This window comes from Zalophus californianus, chromosome 16, assembly GCF_009762305.2.
Source record: "Zalophus californianus isolate mZalCal1 chromosome 16, mZalCal1.pri.v2, whole genome shotgun sequence".
Lineage (NCBI taxonomy): Eukaryota > Metazoa > Chordata > Mammalia > Carnivora > Otariidae > Zalophus > Zalophus californianus.
This window is the reverse complement of record NC_045610.1, coordinates 5143892-5169826: the sequence shown is the minus strand read 5'-3', so window position 1 is coordinate 5169826 and position 25935 is coordinate 5143892. Positions and strand designations below refer to the sequence as shown.

The window sequence follows — 25935 nt, the reverse complement described above, 5'->3', positions numbered from 1 at the left end:
GTCTAGTGGGATTGAGCTCTTAAATCTATGGAATCTGACACCAACTCTAGGTACTCAGTGTCAGAATTGAATTGAATTTTCGGACACCCAGTTGGATGTCCAGAGAATTGGAGAATTGGCTATTGGTGTTGCAAAACACCTCAGAGGGTGCTCCTCAAAGGTTAACTTTAATCTGCATGATCCCAGGGGTAATTTATATACTTATTTATATCCCACAGTTGATTCAGAAGCGTTTTGAGCTAAGTTATGGGTAGCTAAGGGATTTATGAGCATGGTCTGAAGTTGTCAGCATTGCTGTTCTGTAATATCTTGCCTTTGCTTCTCTAAGGTTATTCTTTAGGTGGGGGATTTGTGGACACTGAGGGGCAAGCTGAGTTTGGCAGCTGAGTTGGTATAGGGAGAATAAGAAAGACCACTAAGCTGCATTAATTCTGCTAAAGCAACTCCAAGAGCTGGGGGTGGGGGGGGGCGGGGGGATGCAAGATCATAAATCACACCCACAGCAGAACCACAGTTGATAGCAGCAATCATAGGGAGGGCTCTGGATTTCCACAGCATTCTAGAATAATCTCACCTGGATTTCAAGGAGCGAGGAGACCCAAGGACATTTTAGGACCTCCAAAGGCACTGGCTATCTTCCTGTTTGGATGCTCCTGATTTTACATCATATTAAACTATGCCCACACTGAACATAATTCACATATAATGATGTAAGTGTCGAGTTGTATTTTAGTAGACTCAATGATTTAATGTTACCTTGGCAAAGATTTAATTAATCTTTTCTTTCTGTGTTTTGGAGACATTTTTTTTTTAAACTCCAATTATTTCTGTAAGCCCTGGTGAAACTTGTAGGGCCCTGACCCAGGGGAAGGCCCTGGGCATGCATCTACAATGCTGAGTCCACCCATCTGGATTGGATGGAAAGAGACAGTGTTCAAAAGTTGCTAGCTTGGCAAATGCAGGGGTCATACTCCAAGGTTGTGTCCTCTGTGACATTGGGTGTGGGGGCGGGGAAGCAGCACAGCATAGCTGTTTAATTTCATACTTATTCTTAGGACAGGGGTCCAGGATGTTACAAAGACTGACTGAAATTGTGTAATCCATTTTGAGAACCTCACCAGGGAGGACAGCTTGAGTCCAACAGGCCCACAGAGAAATTAGTATAAAAGGACAAGTGAATGTCAATTAAAATCAGCAATTGGCTTTGCAGGATAGGATGGTGACTCTATGGGATACACAGAAAATGTCCATCCTTTGAGGGTGTAATCCATTGCAAGAGTCCTCCTCAAAGACCTTGGCGAGATTCTCAGGAAAACAAATGACCTCATTAATTAAATGGGTTAATACTCTCCCATGCTTTCCTTAATTGCTATTTCTGATTTTCAGGAGAAGCATTTTCAAGGCAAATTGAGCACCCAGAGCCTCCCGTAATCAATGTCACAATAAGCCCCATATGCTTGGAAAGCGATTTACAAAGGTAACTGTGTAGGATGCAGGTGCCCAGCTCGCCTCCACCTCCCGAGGGTCCTTGTGTGAACCCAATTCCTAAGTGCCCCGCCCAACTGGCTTTGTCTTCCAGCCCAGCCAGAAATCCAAGAAGTTCCTTCATCATCATTTCTCCCTACAGAAGACATTTTCTTCTAATTTGAAGACACGCTCTGTTTCCATTTTATTCATTGAGTCCATATTATTGGAATACCTTTGCTTCTGTTCTAAGCACAAGAGATAAAGCAGGAAACATAACAGACCAAGATCACAGCTCCGTGGGGCTTACTTTCCATTTGGTGAGTTTCCTCTACAACCTCGTTTGAGTGCTGTTGGTTTGTAGGAGAAAGGGTTCTTTTTCTGTCATAGGCTGCCCACCATTTACCCCTGTTGAACCAGAGGATGGGGACCTTTTTCTCACCCAAATTTATTTTTCTGATGCGCAGGTCAATAGCTCGTACATAGAAGTCACATCAATTAGGAACTGTATCTGGCTATAAGTAACAGGGACCCCTCCCCACATTCCCCAGTATACTGATTTAAATCAGATAATGAGTCTTCTCCCCGCTCCCCCATGATTCAGTCCAGTAGGAAGTGCAGGGATATTGTAGTGAATCCACAATGTCATCAAAATCTGAGTTCTTTTTGTACCCATTCCCATCCCTTCAAGACTTCCTTGTTGGCCCCAGATGGCCACTGGAGCAATGACAGTCACACTCAGGGTCCAGACCATCAGAAAGATGAAGGGGAAGGGTAAACAAGCCAAGAGTGCCCATCCTTGAAGAAGAAGGGAAGCAAGCCGCCATGGTGTGAGGACATGCAAGGGGCCCAAAGGAGGTGTTCACATGTAGAGGAAGTGAGACCTCCTGCCAACATGTTGACCATGACTTCATGAGTAGCCCTGAGCCAGAAATGTCCAGCTAGTCTGTTCCCAAATTCTTGACTCACGGAAACTTTGGGAGATAATAACTTTTTATGGTGCTACTCTGCTAAGCTTGGGGATACTTTGTTACACAGCAATAGACAACTAATACAGAGGGAGACCATGAAATACAGATTTTGGTCAGCACTGTGGCAGAGATTGCTGGTTTTCCACCAAGGTCTATTTGAACACGTGGCCAGACTACATGTCCCTTTCTCTCTTGCAGGTAGAGGTGGCCATGTGACTAAGTGCTATCCAGTGGAATATGAAAGGAGGTTATATATATACTGCTTCTAGTTCTGGCCAACAAACCTGCATGTGCTCTTCCAAACATTTTCCCCTTCCAAAATGACTATTCTCCTTCTGCCGCCTCATTGCAGACAATAATGACACGGCCCTGAGAGGCAGCAGGACCACAAGATGGAAGGAGCCTGGGTCCCTGAGTAACCACATAGAAAAATGCTGCCTTGACAAGCTAAGTCCCTGCCAAATATTATTTTGAGAGCATGAAATAAGCTTTGATTACATTGAGCCACTGAATTTTGGAAACTTGTTCTTATCCCAGTCCAGACTATTCTACCAAATACAGAAATATTTCTGCCCAAATGCAATTGCAGTTGTTACAAAGGAAGAGGGGTTAGTGGGTAGACCCTAGAAGTCTTTGTCACGGGAATATCCTGGAGACAATTCCCCTAATGGGTGAATATATGCAATGTCTACTAGCCTGTGTGCAGATGTCTGCTTCTGAGGCTATTTAAGTTACAGAATTAGGGAGAGACAGAACCATTGCCTGATCCCAGAGTCCCTAAACACTCATCCCCACTATTGGGAACTCCTTGCTGGAAATAGAGGGCACCCTATGTCCTTCAACAACCCATCTGGAACCAGACGTGTCAAAAATGTTGTGAGGCAACTCTTGACCTCATTGGACTTGAAGTTCTCTCTTACCAGCTTTGTTTGACAGTTTCCACTGGGTTGGAACCCTGACTTTGAGATCAGTATCTTGGTAAAAGAAAGAGAGAACTGGAGTTTTAGGGGCCCACACTTACCTTGTTATCACTCCCAGAGGCACCAAACACTGAAGTACACTCAGTCTATCTCCACCCTGGGGTATCCCCAACCTGTCAAAAATCCTACAATCTACTCTTGCCCAAACCTGCCTCTTCCCCAGGCTTACCTAGGAATATCTCCTACCTTCCCCTCACTAGAACGTTGTTACCATTGTACCGTTATGCTGAAACCCACACAGGGTTACCCAAGGAAGGCCATCTTTCTGACATGTCCTTCATTCATACATGGAAGCTAGCATTTGTTCAGACTCTGTTACAGCTTTATCACAGCCTACAAGGTCCAACAAGGTCTGAGCCAGGTTGCAATTCCAGCCTCATCATGAGTCACTGTCCCTAGTTCTCTGCTCTCCTGCTAACTACCCTTCAAATGAGTCAGGCTCCTCCAGGTTGGGTCTTGGCTTATGAGGTCCCCTCAGCCTGTAGCTCTCTACTGAAATGTTCCAGCTTCAGGGGAGCTTCCTTGATCCCTAAACTAGGTCAGCCTCTTCCATGACATAGGCTCATGGCTCCTGTACTTCTCCTTTCTAGTCTTTATCACAATGAAGTAATTACTGGCATAACAACCCATTCAATGCCTACTGCTCTTCTGAATGCTCACGGGGAGCAGGGGCTACGGGTCTTTCTGGTCTACCATGTAGGAGAAACATCCTGGAGCCTGGAGTAGATAACAGCGGGTAGTGAGGAAGCATTCTTTGAATGAGTCCATGTGTTACAGGTGGGGGACGGGCGGGCAGAATTTCTCACTACCCGTGTCCTTGAGGAGCTACATTGACTAGGGGAGAAGGAACACATGTGGAAAATTAGTGCAACAAATTGTTACACTGGATGAACTATACATTCATAGATGGGGCTTAAAGGGAAAATTGCATTATAACTAAGATGATTTAACAACCACGTCTTCAGGAAGCCTTTCTTATATGCCACTCAGAATGGAAGGGAAGAGCTCTCGTTCATTATAATTATGCATTCCCCTCCCCCCATCCCAGTATATACTTAGAGATATAGCAGGGGTCTAATGAAGGTGCTTTATTAATTTTTAGTGATAGAAACCGCTTGTACAATTTACCAGCCCTGTTTGTTTCTGCTAGTGGGATGGGTAAGAAATCACGGTGCAGATCCTTGTTTGGGGAAGAATCAGCAAAGAGAGACCTCAACACCGTATTTAGAAAGAACATCATCGTCCTGAGGGAATGAGTTAATAGAATATTTTGGTGGTGGCGTTGTTTGGTGGCTCAGTGAAGCCCGCCCCTGCCACTGCCCTGCAGGACTCCGGGACAGGCTGAGCACATTTCTTTCCACTGAAAATTACAGAAATGCCCTTTTGAGTGGATTAAACAATAAGGACACGGATAATCCCATACAAGAAGTCCACAGGTAAATTGCTTGAGGCCAGTATGATCTGCAACCCACTCCACCTCTCCGCAAGGCTGTGGGCTCTGCCTGACACCGAGTGTCACTTCTTCCCTGGCCAAGCTCCTTCTGTGCTCCTTGACTGGCCCTCACACCCATGATGCTTTGGAGACTCACTGAAGTCTAAGACTTTTCCATGGCTAAGGTCCTGGTCCACAACTTTTTTCAAAGAGCTTAACACTGTTCCCTTTGCAAATATAATGCTGTGTTAATCTCAGAGTAACAGGGATCAAGAGTCACTGGAATAGTCCCCTATGCTGATGTGACCCATTCCATGTGGTGTATTCACTGTTGTTCTCGGCTAGAGTCTACCTTGGCTGATGTTCTTGGGTCCTGCCTACCGAAAAGCCAGGATGGACTGGTGCACGGACAAGAATAAAAGGGCATGCCACACAAGTGGTACAGTCAAGAAAAAAGCCTTGAGATGAGAAAGGCTTCTCCACCACCCCCGACCATGTGCATTACCCCATCATCCCACACCCAACCATGGGAAAGGATTCCCTGAATTGAGAGGCAGAGGTGCATTAGTCTGCTCAGGCTACCATAACAAAGTACCATAACTGGGGGGCTTAAACAACAGACATTTACTTTCCCACAGCTCTGAAGGATGGAAGTCCAAGATCAAGGTGCTGGTAGGAATGGTTGCTTCTGGAAGCCTCTCTCCTTGACTTGCAGATGGCGGTCTTCTCTCTGCATCCTCGCATGGTCTTTCCCCTGTGTGCATGTGCTTCTGGTGTCTCTTCCTCTTCTTATAAGGACACCAGCCCTATTGAGTTGGGGTCCCACCCTTATGACCACATTTAACCCTCCTTAAAGGCCCTATCTCCAATACAATCATACTGGAGGTTAGGGGTTCAACTATGAACTTGGGGTTGGGGGGGCAGGGAGATGCAATTCAGTCTATAACAGGAGATAAAGGAAGAAAACATAGACATGATGATTTCCAGAGACAGGGACCCTGCACCCCACTGCCTGGCCTGAGGCCCCTATTGATGAAGACCTCAGCTGTATTTGGGAGGAAATATGGCAGGGGAGCTTGAAGTCCGTCCTCCACATGGAGCTCCAGAGAATGGGCAGGGAGGAGACCAGATGCTAATGAGAGATGGCCATTCATTAATCCAGAGAAATAGCACCTTGGAGGGCTGCTGGGCAATTTTTTGCCCCCACCCCCAAGCAGTGTGGAACCAAAAGGATTTCTGAGGACCCAAGAGTAGAGGAGAAGTAGAGGTGAGATCTTCAAATCCAACAAGGCCATCAAGGTAAAACCAGAAGAGGCTTAGCAGTGACCTGCTTAGAAGCAGCATCTATGGATGACTTGAAGATCAGATGCCCCTTCTCCAGGCTCTGGCATCCCTCAGACTCAGAACAGCCCCCCCAAAAAGTGGAAAGGAAAACTGGATTAACTGATAGTAAGTTTCTGTCACTCAAGCACAATGGTGGCTCAAGAGAGAAGTCACGTTGTTTTTTAAAAACAAATAAGAGGATGGTGATAGTTTTGGCTTATATGAGTGGACTGAGATCCAAAACCACACCAGTGGATTAGGTGCAGGACACAGACGGCCGTCCGTGCTCTGCCAAAGAAGGTGCATATTAGCTGGTGGGCTAATATGGAAAATCATGGAAAGCCACTGTCCATGACTTAAGCACAAACACTTCCTTGAGAGGAGAAGAAAGTATTCCCGTATTTCCTCCCAAATACAGCTGAGGTCTTCATCAATATGGGCCTTAGGCCAGGCAGTGGGGTGCAGGGTCCTGGTCTCGGGAAGAAAATATTTGCAAAATCACATATCCCCTAACAAAAGACTTGAATCCAGAATGTGTTAAGAAATCTCAAAACTCAACAACGGGAAGCCAGATGATCCAGTTTAAAAATGGGCAAAAGACATCAGCAGACACTTCACCAGTGAGGGCATAGGATGACAAATAAGCATATGAAAAGACATTCAACATCATTTGTCAGGAAGGGATGTAGAATAGAGATGAGATAATGCTAGATATCCGTTTGATTGGCTAAAAGAAAAGAAAAGAGAAAAAAAAAAAACCCTGATAATACCAAGGCTGATAAGCATGCAGAGCAATGGGAACTCCCATACATTGCTGGTGGGAATCCCAATGGTGTGACTGCCCTGGAAAAGAGCCTAGCATTTATAAAGTTAATTATGCATTTACCCTATGACCCAGAAGGCCCACTCCTGGAGAAAGGAAAACTTACGTTAACGAAAAAAACTAGAAACGAGTGTTTCTAGCAGCTCTAGTAGAAACTGTCAAACACGGGAAACAACTCAGGTGTCCTTCAGCAGGTGGATGGGTAAACAAACCAATATATCGATCCAAAGTGATGCTACTTAGCACTAACAGGGACAAAGTGGTAAAAAGCAGCAGCTCAGATGAATCCTGAAGTCACGATGCTGAATGAAAGAAGCCAGTCTCAGAAGTTTGCACAGTGCACAATTCCATTTATATGCCATTGCTGGAAAGGCAAAACTGCGGAGACGAGAATCGCATCAAGGATTGCCAGACGAGAGAGAGGAGCTAGGAAGGGATAGCTTGAGGGAAAGCCTTGGGTCCTTCATCCTGATTACGGTGGTGCTTACACAAATCTATACACGTGTTCAAAGTCATAAACCTGTACGTCAGAAGAAAAGAGTCAATCTTATCGTATAATCCTGTAATGCAGGTATTCCTGGGAAGGGTTTAACCTTCTATGTCAGCCCCGCTGTGCTCAAGGAAAGTGTTCTGGGTCAGAAAAAAATAATTAAGTGGTTCCGTGCCTGGAAATCCTGTGCTCTCTCTCGAATTTGGAGTAGGGATCTGTAACACGCACATGCTCTGTGGTGGTGGAGCTTCGGGGGTGGCCGGCAGCATGGAGAAGCCTCAGATGGACCGGGACAAAGGTAGACACAACCAGACAGCAGCCAAGGGAGAAGGCACACAGAGGACCAGCCAACTCAGGAGCCCCTCTCTCCAAATATCCAAGAGCGAGGGGACTCCTGAAAGAGGAGGGCATGGACCAGATCCTCCTTGTTGCCTAGGTACGGGTTATCTGTTGACAGTTGTCTACACCTATTTACCTGTCTGTCTCGCCCAGTAGACTGTCAGGATCCCTGAGGGCGGGGCCTGAATCTTATGCATCTTTGAGTCACCAATATGCCCAGCCTGGCACATAGCAGCTAGTTACAGCTGTTTGTTGAATTTAAAAGGAAAGAAGGAAGGAAGGAAGGAAGGAAGGAAGGAAGGAAGGAAGGAAGGAAGGAAGGAAGGAAGGAAGGAAGGAAGGAAAAGAGGGAGGGAGGGAGGGAGGGAGGGAGGAAATAAAGGAACAAACATCTGATTCTTCCTGTGCTGATGAGGTCAGAAAAGGGAGCCAGCTAAGACAGGGAGACCCTTGGGCAGGCTGTTATACACGTCCCTGACAGACTCAATCAGGTTCCCATCACAATCACCCAAGGCACAGGAAGGTACCACTATTTTAGCAAGAGAAACCGGGACACGGTATAAATATTAACAGAAGAATTGCTTAAACGTATTAGACATAATTTCTTTGGGATCCTTCCCAGTTCCAAAATTCCACAATACTGGTATTACAAATGGAATACTTGGTTAGATAACCTACTACAAAATTTCTATTGGATTCCTTGTGTTCATACCTGAGCGCTGGGGAATTCATAAAAGAAGGAGCTGAAATGTTGACGCTTTCCCATGGTCTGTTCCCTCTGGCTCCTGATCAATGCCACCATCACCAACTTCGCCTCCTGGATCAGGATCCTCTACACCTCCACCTTCTCCACCTACGTCTGCACCGCCCGCCCCCGCCCCCCGCCCTACCTTCTCTGCCAAAACCTACATCCCCTCCGTTGTTTTTTTTCTCTGACTCCTGTGTGTCCTTCAAGACTCGTCTCGGGCATCACCTTCTTCGAGAAGCCTCTCCCTGCATCTCAGTTACCACTCCAGGCCAATCTGTTTTGAACTCAATTTTTTAAAAATTTTTTTCATAGACATTTTATTATTTTTTTATTATGTTATGTTAATCACCATACATTACCGGGCCAATCTGTTTTAAGACGATCTCCCTTGGTATTCTCAAAGCATAGCACAGACTTTTCTGCAGCCAAGAGTTTCTCCAACTGGATTGGAATCGTTGGCTGAGTCGCCTGTCTTTCGCCACATACATTGCACCGTTTGCCGAGGTCATCTCTTTATTTACAGTGCCTGGCCTGAAATGTGCCTGGCATATAAGAGACACTTGGCGAAGTGACGAACACGTGAATCTTTTAAATTATTCAGAAACCAGCAAGCCCTAACCCTCTGGCAGGTTTCACGTGTGGTGACTATTTCTGTGAGATCGACTTTAGCAGCAAACGTGGTGAGGTCGACTTCTCCAGGCTCAGGTCCGGTGTTAATCGAAGGCCACAGACAAATTGCGCCTGGCCAAGGAGTGCCAAGGGGGCGAACGGAAGTGAACTTCAGACGGCAACACTACCTCACACTCGCCACTAGATGGCAGCCGCACCCAAGGAGCAGGTGGCTTCTGGCCTCTGACCAGGCCCCTGCCCCAGGTCTGGTCCCCCAGCCCCAGTGTGGCTCCTCCTGGGGACTGGGCCTCCGGAGGAGGATGGCAGGTCCTGGCGGGTCCTGATGCTGCTGATCCACCCCCCCGAAGATGTTCATCTTCCTCCCTGGGAAGGCTCCACTCCCACAAGATTCAGGTCCCCACCCGGCAGCTCCCACCCCACATCGTAAAATTCCCATTGCGGAGAGAGCTCCCAATTGCCCAGGCAGGACCTGGCCCGGCTGGTGCATTAATATGTACGGACAAAGAAAGGAGCAGTCGTATCTCCTTGGGGGCCGCCCCCCACCACCCCAGGAAATGAGGACATCTTGAGAACTGTCAGACAGGAGGAAATGGATAGGTAGACACAAGGGAAAAGAGTGTGAGAAGAGACAAGAGGAAAGGGAAAAGCCAAGTTGGGAGTGGCTGGAGGAGAAGACCTTAGTCTCAGCCCTAGGATCTGCACAGACGCCTGACCCAGCTGGAGGGACCGGTGGGGAGATGCCTTTACGTAACTGAGCTGCTCAAGAGGACCAAGGGGCCAGACCGGGAGAGACTCGGGGCCCTCAAGTCTGGTCTCCTTGACCATGGTGCCCTTGACGGGAAAGGAAAGAGGCAAATATTGGCCAGGGAGATGGGGGCAGGTGGAAAGGGGTGGCTCTTCCCGGGGTTGCCTGATTTGAGTAGTTGCTTTGCATGATGTTCCCCGGGCCCCGGAAAACAAAAATTCCTCTCGACCGTCTTAAAAGGAGATAAGGGTCCTGTGGAGCATGGGGGGGCCTCACCTGGTGTCTATGTCATCCCTCAGGCAAGGTCTGGGTCAGAAGCATCACTGGGGTGCGAGCAGGCGTTCCCTCTGAGCATATTCTCCAAAAGTGGTGGTGTTTGGGTTTTTTTTTTTTTTTTTCTTTTTGGTTGTTGAGTTTTCTTAAGGTAGGAAGCTGCCATGATGGGTTCTTAAAATCCGGTAAAAAGACACTGGAGCAAACAGCGTGAAAGAGGGGGTGTCAACACAAACACTCCTTCACTAGAGTTGTAGCCCCACAGCCCATCATGGGACCCCTACCCACTTGCCTCCCTGGCTGGCACGAGCCCCAGGTTCCCTCCCCGAGTTCAGACCTAGCTCCCCTTCTGGAGGGGCATCGGCAGGGGCTGCCCAGTTGTCCCTGGCAACTCCTGCTCAGGGAGGCCTCCTCTGATGAGGACTCGGAGACTCGCAGTCCACCTGAGCGTCCCTATTCGTGACCCCTCGCAACTTGAGGTGGGAGACAGGGCAGGGAGGACGGTGAAGGATCTTTGCGTCTGGAGTGTCCCGTCTCAGTGACCCATCCCAGCAGTAGGACTGAGAAGCTCTCAAAATGTGGACCTGGGGGCACCTGGGTGGCTCCGTTGGTTAAGCATCTGGCTCTTGGATTCAGCTCAGGTCCTGATTTCATGGCTCGTGAGATCGAACCCCATGTCAGGCTCCCCGCTCAGCCGGAGTCTGCTTGGACGTGCTCTCCCTCTGCCCCTTCCCCAGCTCTCTCTCTCTCTCTCAGGTAAATAAATAAATCTTTAAAAAAAAGTGTGGACCTGCCTGCGTCATGGGGCTAGCATGAGGACCATGTGGGCAGAAGACCTCTGACAGTTGTAAGGTACCTTCTGAATGTTCCCTCTGCCATTTATTCTGCACCAACAAGGCACCTCCCGGGCCCAGGCAGGGACCTAGGATCCCAGGCTACAGTGACATCTTTGCAGAACAGAGGAAAGTGGTAAATGGCACCACGGGGAGGCAACCAGCCAAGTCCAGAACATGGGAGTTGGCTAAGTCAGACAGCCTGGCGGCTTCAGGAACCAAATGGTGTGAGTAGGGCAGGGAATGGCTGTCGTAGACACAAGAAGCGTAGCTCCTACGAGTAAGGGCTGGCGCCGGTCAGGATCCTGCTGTGTGTCACCTGACCATAAAAGGATGATTTAGAGCCATCCAGGGACAGGTGACTGTGGGATGAGTATTAACATTAAGTAACGTGTAAGTTTCATGTATGATTACAATCGTGGTTGTTATTTGTTAAAAAAAGAAAAGAAAAAGGAAGGAAGGAAGTCCTTCTCTGTTAGAGATACACATCTCTGCTTGCAGGGATCAACTGAAGAAGAAGGGCCTGGATCTGCTTCATCATGCAAAAAAAAAAAAAAAATATATATATATATATATGAGGGAGTCAAAGGAAACAGAACAAACATTGATAATTATCAAGGTTGGACTGTGGATACCTGACGGTTTGTTAGATCAGTGTTTTTTTTCCATTTTTGGGTATGTTAAACTTTCCAAATATATACTCTTTTATTTAAAAAAGTGTTCCAAGGAGGGGTGCCTGGGTGGCTCAGTAGGTTAAGCGTCTGCCTTCGGCTCAGGTCATGATCTTGGGGTCCTGGGATCGAGTCCCACAACGGGCTCCCTGCTCAGCGGGGAGTCTGCTTCTCCCTCTGCCTGCCCACCAGCTCGTGCTCTCTCTCTCAAATAAATAAATACAATCTTTAAAAAAAAAAAAAGGTGCTCCAAGGAGTTTTGGGGGGCTGTGGCAGGGCACACAATCATCGAGAACAGAACTGTGGAAGCCCAGAGGTGGAGCTCTGAACCCAGCGGGGGCTTGGGGAGGTCGCAGAGGGGGTGAGGCCAGATTGGGTGGAGTGGCTCTGTGGAGATGGGCAGAAGGAACATCCCAGACAAGGAGAGCCCATATGCAGAAGCACAGAGGTTCCAAATGCCTTTCCTGGGATAATCAGTTCATCCTGCTTGGCTTGGCACTGGACTAGCTGAGCCCTGGGAGTCCCGTGCTGTGTCCCAGAGACCCCTCAGTTTCGGGCAGACCTGGGTGGTCGGTCACCCCATCAATCATATCCTGGAACCTGGGGCTAGCTGGATTAGGGGGTGCAGAGCTGAGCTTCAGCGGCTGGGAGCTCCAGGATGGCAGATCGGAGGGCTAAGAGCCATCCCCCAGGCAATGCCGGGCCTGCTTTCTGCGCCTCCTGCAGCCCAACTCCCCCCGGTAGCCCTTCCGCCCGGGGTGCCTGGCGTCAACTGCCCAGGGACCACGCTGGCTTCTCGCACCTCCTCTTCTGTCCCGCCAGGGATGAGCCTGCAGACAATGCAGCTTCAACCCCAGACGCCTTCTCCTGGACCCAAATACCCCCTCATCTGCATATATGCTAATATATGTACATTGCTTCGATGCATACCTATACACACACGTGTACACATACACATGTAAATCGTATACGCACACCCACCCTGTACATCACATAGCTGCGTTCAGTGCACCCTTGCTATGTGCATGTGCTTCTTCAGTCCTCACACAAGCTCTCTGAGGTCGTAATGATCACATCCACTCACCAAGTGGAGAAGTCGAGGCTCAGAGAAGTAATTTGTGCAAAGCCAAGTATCAGGAGAGCAGAGCACCTCAAAGAGCTACATCAGAGGGCTCCATGGGGCAATCAGTGAATTATGACAAAGGCCAAGGACATGGACTAGTGCCCGACGTGGACAAAGTTCTCAGCAAGGGCTGGGCTCGCCCACGGCTGAGCCGACGCCACCTGCCACAGCCTGGGGCCCGGGGGAGGAAGCGTGGAGCCTGGACTGAGGGGAAGACAAGACTGATTGGGTTATGTGCATGGCAGGATAACTCACCCTGAGGGTTTCTTCACAGATTGGAGAGAAGAGACAGGCAGTGCCGGCCGAGCAGAACATCCTCGAAAGCCTCCCGCACCAGTTCCCGCGGACACGCATCCCCACCCCCACCCGCTGAGCAGAGGGTGCGCGCCCTTCCCGGCCCACCGCCCCCCTTGCCATTTCTCCCAGTCGGATTCTTCAGACTCTTCCCAGGCTGGAAATTTCCCATTCGTGTGGCGGGTACAGAAATCAAGTTAGCAGAGAGGGAAGATTCCCTGGCCTGTCTTGGTGTTCCGCATCCCTGGGAGAGTCTCCCCGACAGACCACGGAGGAAGCCCCCCCACCCCCACCGCCATGGACTGGGACAAGCAGCAAGGACTCTCCCCCAACCTGTGGCCAGCCTGGCTTTCGGGGTCTCAGGCAGTGTTGTAGGCCTCCGGGTACCCCTTGGGGCACCTTGGGGATGGACAACCCAACGCCTCACAAGCAGCTTGTGAGAGAGGTAGAGACCCTTCCCCTCCATTCCCGCGGTGCCATCATTCCGTTCTCATCACGGGCACATGCAAAGCCACGGGGGCATAATCGGGGAAGCCGGGAGAGGCAAGGGTGGACATCTGCCCCCAGTTCAGAGACACCTGGGCCTGGGGTGGGGCAGGACCCCACATGCTCCTGACCCTTTGTCACACGTGGTACCCACCCACAGGTGCTGGAAAGTTCCCAGAGGCACCCCCCCCATCTTGGAACCGAGGATGTTAAGTAAGCCTCCACCTGCCCTCTCCAGCATCCAGAACGAACACAGCTCCCAGATCTCATTGTCACGGCCTGCGCTGGATGAAGCCAGCAGAGCCTCTGGGAAATCTGGCCTTTGGCATCACCACCATCACCATCACTCACTCCACCACCGCAGAAAGCCCAGCTCGCCTGATGTCTGAGCCTGGGCCAGGAGAAACAGCCCTGCCCAGACACCAACCTAATGCACGTCTCCGCTAAAACTTGACGACAGACTGCAGAGAAGCTTCATTAATTTTTCACAAGGTTCATCCAGTAGTGGCTGAGCCGAGCTGAGACAAAGCCACAGCATGAGAATGCCCGTACCAGCAGCCTGCAAAGGGTTAAGCCATTAGCCCATAGCCTGGTGAGCTCATCCCCACTGGAGCCCGCTCAGTGGCTGGGATCCGAGGCACATCAGCTCCTAGATGGGGCCAGCAAGGCTTTCTCTGGCTGGGATGAAGAACTTGAACAGAAACTCATTGCCGGCTTCCTCCCCCCGTGCAAGCCGTGTGTGATTCCCAGGTTCAGCGTCCTTTCCCCTGGGACACGGACGACAGTAAGTAAGGAGGGGATCGGTCCCCTCTGCCCTCCCATTTCCCTGGAGAAACGAGCTGATTTTAACTTTGCTTGAGAGTGTGTTGAGTCTCTGAGCGGGAACTGGAACGCGAATATGATGGACCGAGCCTCGGGACGGGGTGAACCAGCCGCCAGCTGGGTGGACCGGGGCTGCCCAGGGAGAATGCTGACAGCCCAGTGGCAGGGGACGGGGGGAGGGGGGCTGCCCTGCTAAGCCCCTGGGAGAGGGGAAGCTGTGTGCAGACCGCTGCTTCAGCCCTGGGCGTATAGCATCTAGACTTCACCCTTGGCCGCTGGGAGGGGCGGCGAGGGCCAGGCAGGGACCTCAGTCTCAAGCCCGGGCAGAGACAGGGGCCAAAAAGGCAGACCACGAAGCACCAGGTGACCCTCCCTTTCCCAGAGTGCATGGGTGGGGGTGGGGGGGGGAACCTCACACCCAGAATGCCCCCCCCCAGAATCCCAGATCAGACCTCAGCATCTGCTGCTCACGCCTCCCTACTGCATGCGGGCGTGGCAGGCGCCGAGGGCAGGTGCCAGGGAAACCAGGGGCAGCAGGCTTCGTGTCAGCAAGCGGAAACAAGGCAGGCACGGAGCAAGGACCGAAACACGGAGGGTGAACCAATCGTTCGCGGAAAAGCAAATATCACCTGAGCTATTTTTCTGCCTTGTTCCTGGGCAGGGTCTGGGAGCTGGCTGGGTGACAGGAAGTGAGTGGCATTGTCTGGGGGGAGCGTGGCCTTTGGGGAACTCGCCTTCCTAGAAGTGCTGTGAGCAGGTGACAGACGGGTGGCCCAGCCGTGGTGACAGTGGCAGCGTATTCGGAAACGCTGTGGCCTCCATTTTAGCAGCTCAGGCACTGGGCCCCACTCACCTTATCAGAGGAATGGGGTCACCAACTGAATGTCTCGTTCAAGGGAGGGCAGTGTCTGGAATTGGCGGCCAGGTGGGGCGGTGGGGGCGACTCCAGGGGAGAGAGAGAGAGAGCAAGACCTTCCAGGTCTCGGGTATGTCACAGACCTGCGCGCGGGTCTTTCTCAGAAATAACCCATCGTGTTATTTCCGCCACTCGTATTTGGAGGCCGGCCCTCCCCAGTGCTCCCACCGGACGACCTGGCTGTCTGGGCCCAGCCTCCAGCAAGGCAGTGTGAGCCCCCTCGCTGAGCTCTGCTTTGGGTCCCTTGCAATTCCCAGAATAGTCCAGCTCCTATCAGGGAGGAGAAGCTTGGGAAGGGACATATAACTCCAGGCCCGAGCACAGAGGGGTCTCTTATGGGGATTGCCGGATAGCGCAGAAGGATGCCCAGTTAAAATCGAAATCAGATCTCTCATAAACAACAAATACATTTTTGGTGTATGTCCCATGCAGTATTTGGCACAGTCTTGCACTAAAAAAAAAAAAAAAAAAAGCATTCGTTGAAATGTACCTGGGCGCCCTGTCATTTTATTGGCTACATCTAGAACCTGTTACTACTGGCCGAGCTTTGGCACGTTCAGAGGAGGATGCAGCCAGCAAAGCCGAGGTGAAGATGCGCAGGAAGGGGGTGCGGGGTGCCAGGAAGGAAGACGGGAGAGGGGAGAGGCGGCCTCCATGCCCGAGAAAGCACAGTCACCCAAGGCAGCTACCACCGCAGTTCCGTTTGCTGCCCGGGCCCCATTCCAAGTGTCCTCCCTCGGTTTGAAAAGAACGAGGAAACTGTCCCTCAGGGGAGGGATCTCGGGCTCTGGAGCCACACAGGCTTCCAAACTGCCCTTCCAATCCTGGCTGGCTACTCCCCGCTGAGTAACTTGGGGCGAGCCACTTAACCTCTCTGATCCTCACCTGCAAAATGGGGTAATCGCTGTCCACCGTCAGCGTCATGGGAGGGTGACGTGGCGTGATGCAGACGGAGCGCTCGGCATGGTAAGTGGCAGTTGCCATGGTAATGGAGAGTGTGGCCCCCTCTCTGAGGACACTGCTTCTGCTTTGGAGAGGCAGCTCAGGGCACCTGGAGCATTCGAGAACGTCAGCTGGGGAGATGTCAGAAACGGGAAGCACGCAAATTCACAGGGTTAGCTCAACTTCCCCAAAAACCCTCTCCTCCCTCCCCTGCCGAAGCTCCCCTGCGTTTTGGGCCATTTAACAAGTGTCTGCTGAGCCCACCCTTTCCCCCCCTCGGCAAAGTGCGGAGCAGCCTGCTGGAGAGCATGGGAAGCTGAGAAAGCCCCAGCCCCAGTCCCTCAAGGGATCTGGGAAGGGATGGAGAGCGTCCAGTCCCCAAAGTACAGACACGTATCTGGTCACCTCCAGGGCGATAATTCACTTATTTCACTTCCAACCTCCATTCCCAGTTAAGTGGTATATTTCAGACGCCTGAGGAATCTGCTGGAGGGGAAGCGTTTGGTCTTTATTATCTTGGACCTTCACTGTTGCTCAGCACCTTGCATAATCCACACACCTAGGGCCAAACCATTGCTTCGTCGGGGAATGAAGATGTGATCCCGTGAAAAAAAGCCCAGATCTTCCGGCAGCCGCCCTCCCCTCTCGTTTGAGACATCTCTTTGCCTCATTTGTCAAAGACGCCACTGAGCAAGCAGCTGTGGGCAGGCAGGGAGGAAATGTGCACCCCCTGAGCTCCTCCGTGGAGCGGAAGTCTGGCTTCCTTGTGTCTCGCGGAGGCCAGCACGCAGGAGTGGTTTGGAAAGTGGGGCCGTGTTGGTGAGCACTGTTCGCTGAGCACTGCGTAGCGACCCAAGGAATACCAAGTCAAGAGCCAAACACCGAAACAACACAGGTAGGCAGGGCCCCCAAATAAGGGCACAATGACAAATATACGATGGATAAGTAGAGCAGCCCTAACAAGATTAAGGGACGGTCCCACAGGTCCCTCCCTTCTGGAGAGGGTTGTTCAGGCCACCAGGCCCAGTCTTCGCTCCATCCAGGGCCTCCTGGTTCGAGGAGAGGCTGTGTTTTCCTTCATAGGGTGGCAGATTTCCAGAGACAAGGTGGACAAGGTGAAATTCCTGTTTCTCTCCATCTCTCACCTGCATTTCCTGCCCCAACCCCAGTTTCTCCAAGAAGCACCTTCTCCTCCTTTCCCAATTTCCTCCTCATTGGAGTCAGCTCCACGGTCTTAGCCAGGTGACTCCCTCGCTTTACAGATCTCCCTGTAACATCTCCACCCTGTCCTGGGGTCACTTCGCCCTGGCCCGTACCTCTCCTTTTCCAGGTAATGTGCTTCCTGTTCATGCCCCTATGCTGGATCACCGTGTTCCACTACTGGCGTTCGGCCATTCTTGGGTGAGCTGTCCCTCTACCTGCTCCCCACCTGACCCGTCAATTATTAGGGTTTTTACAGTCCGTTTTCTGTGGGGTATAATTTACACACAGGGAAATGCACAAGTCTTAGTGGGCTCTATGGACAGATGCACCCCCGCCCATGTAACCCACACCAATAATACCACGGGATGGAACATTTCCATCCACTCCGGGGAAATCCCTCGGCTCCTTCCCATAATGCCCTTCCCTACAATCCTGTTTTGAGTTCTGTCACCTTGGATTACTTCTTAGAAGCCTCGAGAAGGCCCTATAAGTGGAAATATACAATAAATGTACTCTTTTATGCATGTGACTTCTTTCACCCGGCATGTCTGGGAGACTCCTCCACACTGTGTGTGCATCACAACCTTGTTCCTTTTCATTGTCCAATCCCTTTTATGGCTTTAGTATTCTGCGTGAGTCTGCAATCTGTTGGTGCGTTAGTTTCGGGCTTGGGCTGTTGGGGGAGAGCTGCTACATGAGTATTCTTCAACAAATCATTTGTGGACACAGACTTTCACGTCTTTTGGACAAATAAATATCTGGGAGGGCAACTTCTAGGGTGGAGGGTGGGTGCGTGTTTAATTTCAGAAGAAACTACCAAGCCTGTTCCCAAAGTGTTTGTGCCATTTTACATTCTGCCAGTAGAGTACGGGAGCTTGGGTTGTTCTGCATCTCACCATTTGTCTTGTGGGTTTTTTTTGTTTTTTTTTTGTTTTTTTAGATCTTATTTATTTGAGAGAGAGAGAGAGAGCATGAGTGGGGGGCGGGCAAGAGGCAGAGAGAAAAAAAGAGAGAGAATCCCAAGCAGGCTCCCCGCTGAGCAGGGCGCTGGACGTGGGGCTCGATCCCAGGACCCTGGGATCGTGACCTGAGCCAAAGGCAGACGCTTCACCGACCGAGCCACCCAGGCGCCCTGTTTTGTGAGATTTTTAAACGTCGACCATTCTAGTGAGTGTCCAGCTGCATCTCTTTGTGGTTTTAATTTGCCTCTCCCTGTTGAGTATCAATGTCAAGCATCTTGTTCATGCGTTTATCTTCCTTTGTAATGGTCTCTCTAAACCTCTTGACCATTTTATAAAAATTAGGCTAGCTGATGGTTTTCACCCATCAGATGTAGCGGGTCTTCATATGTCCCAGATACAAATCCTTTGACAAATACATATTTTGCAAAAACTTTTCTCCCAGCCCATAGTTTGCCTGTTCATTTCTTCTTAGCAGCTTTAAATGAGCAGGCGTTTTCAGTGAAGACAAAATCTTATTAATTGCTTTTCTTTTCATGCTTGCTTATTGCCTGCTCTGCCCTGTCTGAGAAAGTTCGCCTGCCTCTGGGTCACAACGGTATTCCTCTCTGTTTCCTCCTAAAATCTTTCTAGTTTTAGCTCTTATGTTCAGGCTATGCCGTGATCCGTCTCAAATTCATTCTTTTGTGGACGCTGTGAGGCGGGGTCAGGTTTCATTTTCTTCCCAGTAGAACATCAGTCCTTCCATCGACATCTGTCGAAAGGACTTTCTCTCCCCCACTGAATTGCTTCGTCCAAAGGCAGTTGTCCTTGGTTACTGTTTGCATCGCTGGGCTGGTTGCTGGAGACAGTCAGACTTCCATGTAGCGGCTGGCTTCCTGGGCTGGTTCCTGCAGACTGGGGGTCAGAGTTCTGTTTTTTTTTTTTTTTTAAGTCATCACCACACCCCACATGGGGCTCGAACCTACAACCCGGAGTTGATCAAGAGTTGGCAGGCTCCACGGCTGAGCCTGCCGGGCGCCCCTCAGAGTTCTGGCTTTAGACGTGGTCTGGCCATTGTCTGTCTGTATATTCAGTTTCCCATCATTATAAGGATTTGCTGACGTGCATAAAAGTAGAGATAGTAATCGTAATGAACGTCCATATATCCACCACCCAGATTTGATACTATTGAGCATTTTGTCATCCTGCATCCGGAGTCTGAGGTTCTCCAGTGAACCATAGCAACACAGCATTTCCTCCCCATAAGTCATATCTTAAAGACATTTTCTTTTGTGTCCCCAGTGTCGTTTTCATACCAAATACAAATTTTATTATTTTATTTATTTGTCAGAGGGTGGGGGAGAGAGCACAAGCAGGGGGGACGGCAGGCAGAGGAAGAAGCAGGCTCCCTGCTGAGCAGGGAGCCTGATGTGGGGCTCGATCCCAGGACCCCAGGATCATGACCTGAGCCGAAGGCAGATGCTTAACCAACTGAGCCACCCAGGCGTCCCCAAATACAAATTTTAAATTCTTGGTGTCATCTAATGCCCAATCCAAATTTAGCCTTCCTTAAAACTGTCCCCACATGTCTTTGTACAATCGGTCTGTTCCAGTCAGAATCCAAAAAAAGGGAACATAATGCATTTAGACCTTTTAATTATCTTTGTTTAAACATTTTATTGCTGTTTAACCTCCACACAGAAAAGTAGTCATATCGCGAGTGTCCAGCATGAATAGGACACACCCATGTAGCCAGCTGTAGCCAGATCAAGAAGCAGAAATGTTAGAGCACCCCAGAAGTTTCCAGCGTGTTCCCCATCCACCACCCCCACCAAAGGTAACCACTATCCTCACTGCAAATAGCACAGATTTTGAATTTGATGTAAATGGAATCTCATTTTATGTAAATGGGGGTTTTATGTAAATGGAAGTGTGCCTGGCTGCTCTTGGTGGGTGTCATGTTTGGAGACCAGTGCACATGCAGGCTTGGGGTTGCCCCTCTTTCCTTCTCCTGGCTGTGTGGTCCCAGACCGGTGTGCCACCTTGGCGCCAGCCTGCGGCCTGCCCAATCCCAGCCGTGTGCTACAGTTTCTATCCACTAAGTCTGTCTCCTGACACTCCAAATGTGACCTCTGGGGAGAAGGACCCATCCTCTCTTCTCCAATGGCTGCCCTGATGCAAATCTGTGGGGAGTCCAGGAGGCCCGACCTCCTGCCTTCGTTCGTTCATTCGTTCGTTCGTTCCTTCCTTCCTTCCGCTGTCTCCCCCACAGGCCCAGCCTCTGGGCCTCAGTACTTGTCCACCACTGAGGTGTCAAGGACATTAAAGAAAGGTGGGTGTGTTCATTGTTTAGGGATGCTGTAACATATTACCACAAATTCAGTCACTGAAAACAAAGGAAGTTTATTTTCCCAGGGTTTGGGAGGTCAGAATCCCAAATCAAGGAGTTCTTAGAGCTGGTTCCTTCTGGAGGCTCTGCCTGCATCTTTGCCAGGGTTTCCCCTCTGTTTGTCAAATTTTCCTCTCCTTTCTCTTATAAGGACATAGTCATTGGACCGGTCTATTTGAGGATGAGCTCGTCTGGAGACCCCTGCCTTCATTATAATACTTGCAAAGACCTCTTATCCAAATAAGGTCACATTCTGAGATTCTGGGTGGACCAGTCAACCCGCCGCAGGGAGTGAGGGATCCTCTGAGACATACAAACCGATACCCCGAGAACTTAACCCAAACCTGAAAATATGGTTGCTCTCCCTGGGCTGGTTCCCTACGTGTCCCCTGGTCCCTCATGGAACTGCAGCACTGAGGCCAGGCCCTGGGAACACCTGCTCAGGGCCGCGGGGTGGTGGTGGGGGGGAGGGCCGTGGAGGATGAGTCAGCTCAGCCTTGGACCTTGGGCAGTTTGCAAGCTAGGAGGGAGGGAAAAGCTGGTGTGGGGTTGTGGTGGACACCAGATTGATTTCCCCCTCCCCCACCACACACAGGGGACATCTGGCAATTGCCGGAGACATTTTTTATTATCAAGACCGGAGGTAAGGGTGTTACTGGCCTCTGGTGGGTATAGGTCAGGGCCATTAAGGAAATATCCTACAATGCACAGGATAGCCTCCCTATAACAGAATTTTCCAGCCCCAAATGTCAATAGTACTGCTCTTGAGAAGCCCTGATATCAGGAAAAAATAGAGAATGTTTTGGACTCTAATAAAGTGTTATGAAACGCATATCACCCCTGAGTTGGGGATTTTCAGGAAGCCCGGAGTCTCAGAATTCAAGTCTGAGTCACCACCAGCGGACTGATCTAAGATGGCTTTAGAAGCCCCTTACCCCAACTTATTCATGTTACAGATGAGAAAACGGAGACCAAAGTAATCATCATCATCATCATCATCATGGCCCTGTCTGGAACACCTCTCATATGTCACACCCACGGCCCAAGGGGCAGATGTTCTAGTCTCCTATTTTAGATGTGGGGCTAGTAAGTCTCGGGGGGCTAAGTAAGCGGCCCAGAGTCCCACAGATTAGGTAAACTGGCTTCAGGTGGTGGTCCTTCTGATGTCAGGGACTTGGATCTTCATCGTCACACACGGACACCGGGAATAAGCTCCCTGACTTGCTGGAATCACAAAGGAGTGGTTTTGCTCAGAAGCCCTGCCTGCCCCATCACTGTACCAAGACTCACACCTCCTCCTAAGTAAGTCAACTAAATCAAAGGTTCCCGTTCTTTGAGATTTCAGTTTTGGTAGATAGATGACAGATGGAAAGATAGATAGATAGATAATAGATAGATAAATAAGTAGACAGACAGACATCCACATGAGATGGCCAACTTCTATCTTGCCAAGGACAGACACTAACAAAACCAACGATCCTCTTGCCATCACGGTCATTTCATAAAATGAGGACTATTCCAATGCCAAAAAAAAAAAAAAAAAGGAAAGGAAAGGAGGACAGAACCTCAGAATGAGATTGTCCTTTAAATTGAGTAAAGGTAGAACTATGAAAAATTTACCACCGTGCTCTTATTTCTCTATTGCATAGTGAATCCCTATAGAACTACTTATCTATCTACATCATTCGATATACAGTGAGAGGTTACCTGACGGGCGGATGAAGCCCCAGAGTGAAAAACTCAGACATTCTCATAGTTGAAGGGACCTCAGGACTCATCCAGACCAGCACGATCTAGGGCAAGGAGCCTTTAAGTCCAAAGACCTTGGTGTGAATCCCAGCACAGCCGCATAGGAGGTTAGGGAAGGCTTTGGCCATGCTCCTAAATCTCACTGGGCCTGTCTCTGCCCTTACAAAATGGGAATAAACAAATGGCCACCCTGCAGGGCCAAAGAGCATGCATTCGGCGCTTCCAGCAAGGCCCCCGGGAGTCCCACCTCCCGCTCCAGGACCCCGGCCGTGGTCCCCGCCTCCAGCAGCATATTTCCCGTGCAGAAAGCTGTGGCCATGTTCCACCCAGGTGGCAGCTCTCACAGGAGCGGGTCCTTCTCCATCCAGCCCAGCTCAGCTCGGGCGCAACGGAGAATCTCTGCATTCCTACGTCTCTCCCCCAACCCCTCCAGCATCCGAAGGCAGCAAGCCCTTCTGCCCTGGGTCTCCACTGCCAAGTGGTAAAAAGGGCTACCCAGACAGAAAAATCCTACTGGAGATGTCAAAACATCCACAGAAGAAACCAGGTGGCAAAAACCAACATAAGTCCACCCCCGGCCCAGGACCTCACAGCACTGCTCTGTGATCCCTTCCTTACCCCCAGCTCATTGGGGGGGGGGGGGAAGGGGAGATCACTTTACAAAGGGCTGCTTGGCTTATGCAAACGGGCCACAGGATCCAAGGGGCAGCAGGGAACACCTGTGTCCCTGTACTTACAAGAGCACATTTCCCATTTCTCAAAGTCTTGGGAAGCAGAGACCCAAATATCTTCTCTCTAGATGAGTGTCCAGGAACGTGAATATCTACCTTCTGAAGGCACGGCAATGTTACCATTCTGATTTCCTTCATGTCTAAGGGGACGGGTCTGTAACTGCTTGTTCTAGAAAGGGGGAGCATTATGGGTGGGGGAGGTGGTGGCAGGCCTGAGCTGCTGCAGGGATGGAGGGCAGGGGCAGGGGCCAAGGACCAAAGGCAGTTCATCGGAGGAGGGAGACAGAGTAGAGACCGGAGAGTCACCCCGGGGAAGGCAGGCAGGGGCCCTGCAGAGAACAGTGGGAGAGTCTGTGACCAGGGGACACAGGAGGAGAGAGTGGCCATCAGGGTCCCAGAGCTCAGCTCTGCCTGAGCTTAATGCAGGGAGGCACCAGGCTCTGCCAGGAAGAACTGATCCAAGCAGTGTTGTAAAGAAAGCTGGACTTATGCTCGGGACCATCGGGAGGGAGGAAGCAGAAAGGATGGTCCATTGTTCATTCACTCGCTCGCTCACTGAAAGGGACGCAGCGTCTCTAGGGTACGCTACGCCAGACCCTCTGGAGACAAGTCAAGGATGACACATCAGGGCGGGCAGTCAGTGAGGACCCCCAGGAAGCACACGGGGCTCTCTCAAGCCTTGCCTTCCTCCCACACACAGAAAGTGCCAGGGGAAGGGGGAGCCGGGGTGACTGAGAGGTACACGGACGGGCTCTAGATGAGAAATCAGAGCAGGTGGCTGGCTAGACTCCATGCCTTTACAGGCCTGAGAATGACTTGACGTCACTCCCGAGGAGGGCGGGGAAAGGGGGCATTTAGATATTAAAAGGTCACACTCTGAACCTGGGGCATGACTGTCCTGCGCTGGAAAAGCACATAAAACGGGCTGCACTGAAAGATGTTCTCCAGACCATAAGAGCGAGAGCAAGAACAGAACGGGTTCAAATCCAACCTCTGGCAGTTCCTCACCCTGTGCTCGGCAAACGATTGCATTTATGAAGTGCTTGCAACATGCGAGGCATTGTTGCAGTGCATTACACGTCTTAACTCATTTAACCCTTTGGAGAACGCTATGAGATGAACAGTATTATTATCCCCATTTTATAGATAAGAAAGCTGAGGCACAGAGACGTTGAGTAACTCACTCAAGGTCACACAGCTAGAAAGTAGTTGAGTCTGAAAATAAGATGCCATTCGATTAACCATGGCTTTTGCTTTTTTATTTTTAAGGGGTACCACTGTTCCCTGTTTTAAATACTAAAAGCAGTTGATTCTAATGCCATCATATTTATCTCTCACAAGAAAAAAGCAAAACGAAACATGCCAGTGAGTGGTTTCTTATTTATGTGGATCTCATCTGACTTTCTGTTTGGCTTCAGCACAAAACCCAGTATCACCTTCCGCTGAGAGCCAGGCCGGAGACGGATGCTGAGCACAGGAAGGGTGTGTGAAGACTCCTTTGGCTCCACCCTTGCTTCTAACTGTTGCGGGTACCAGGCGCCCGGTCCCGAGGACCCATGACAATGGAGGCTCTCCCCAAGGCCCTGGAGGTCGATGAGAAGTCTCCAGAATTCAAAGACCTGCTGCCCAGCCAGACGGCCAGTTCCCTGTGCATCAGCTCCAGAAGCGAGTCCGTCTGGACCGCCACCCCCCCGGAGTAAATGGGAAATCTACCGCAAACCCATCGTTATCATGTCGGTGGGAGGCGCCATTCTCCTCTTCGGCGTGGTCATCACCTGCTTGGCCTACACCCTGAAACTGGGTGAGAACAGCCTTAAGGTCCTTAAGATGATAGGGCCTGCCTTCCTGTCCCTGGGACTCATGATGCTGGTGTGCGGCCTGGTGTGGGTGCCCATCATCAAAAAGAAACAGAAGCAGAAAAAGAAGTCAGTTTTCTTCCAGACTCTCAAGTCCTTCTTCCTGAATCGCTGATGGTGGCCTCACCTTCTGTTCTCCCTGTCACCCTGCTGCCTCGACCAGGAGGAGACCTGACAACACCCAACATCCCCATCTTCTTGGTGGTGGTGGTGGTGGTGGAGGGGGTTCAGCCATAAGAGAGCTGGGCAAAGCCTCTTCCTGGCCCTGTGGGAGGGAGCTCAGGGCTCCACAGCAGCTGGGGAACGCTGCTGGCTGGATCTCATTCCGTCTTTCTGACATTGCTGTGCATCCCTCAATGCTGGCCATAGGCAACCCCTTCCATGGCTCATTCCCCACTCCTGCATCCAGGTGCCACTCATCGAACTCTCTCTGCCAAGCGCTATGCATGCTGGAAAACTCCTTGGGCGAGGCTGTGCCCCAAGGAGAACCTCATGTTTATACACATCAGAGTGCCCGAGCTGGGCTCCCCGTTTTCATCCTTCTAGAACCCAAACTGACCCGTGGAGGCCCTTCACAGAATATAGGGAAGACTGACTTCTGGCTCACTGGGTTCGCCAGCCCCGGCTCACTCTCTGGGCCAGATACTGATTTGCATCTCAAGTGACAAGACAAGTCACAAGAGTGAAAACATTCCAAAGAGTGAACGGGGGAGAAACGCTTTCCAAGAAGGTGCATCCCCCCCTGGAGAAGGCTCTGGGAG

The 25935-nt window shown here is 50.6% G+C and overlaps 1 protein-coding gene across 1 annotated transcript; it reads left to right on the top strand.

Annotated features, from left to right (window-relative positions):
* The first annotated feature begins 14322 nt into the window (after nt 1-14322).
* On the top strand, nt 14323-25430 carry PIRT (phosphoinositide interacting regulator of transient receptor potential channels). The gene is given in 3 exon segments (XM_027624542.1): nt 14323-14409; nt 24737-25006; nt 25008-25430. Coding segments are annotated over 2 exon segments (414 nt in total). The 5' UTR covers nt 14323-14409; nt 24737-24874; the 3' UTR covers nt 25290-25430.
* Nucleotides 25431-25935: the final 505 nt, after the last annotated feature.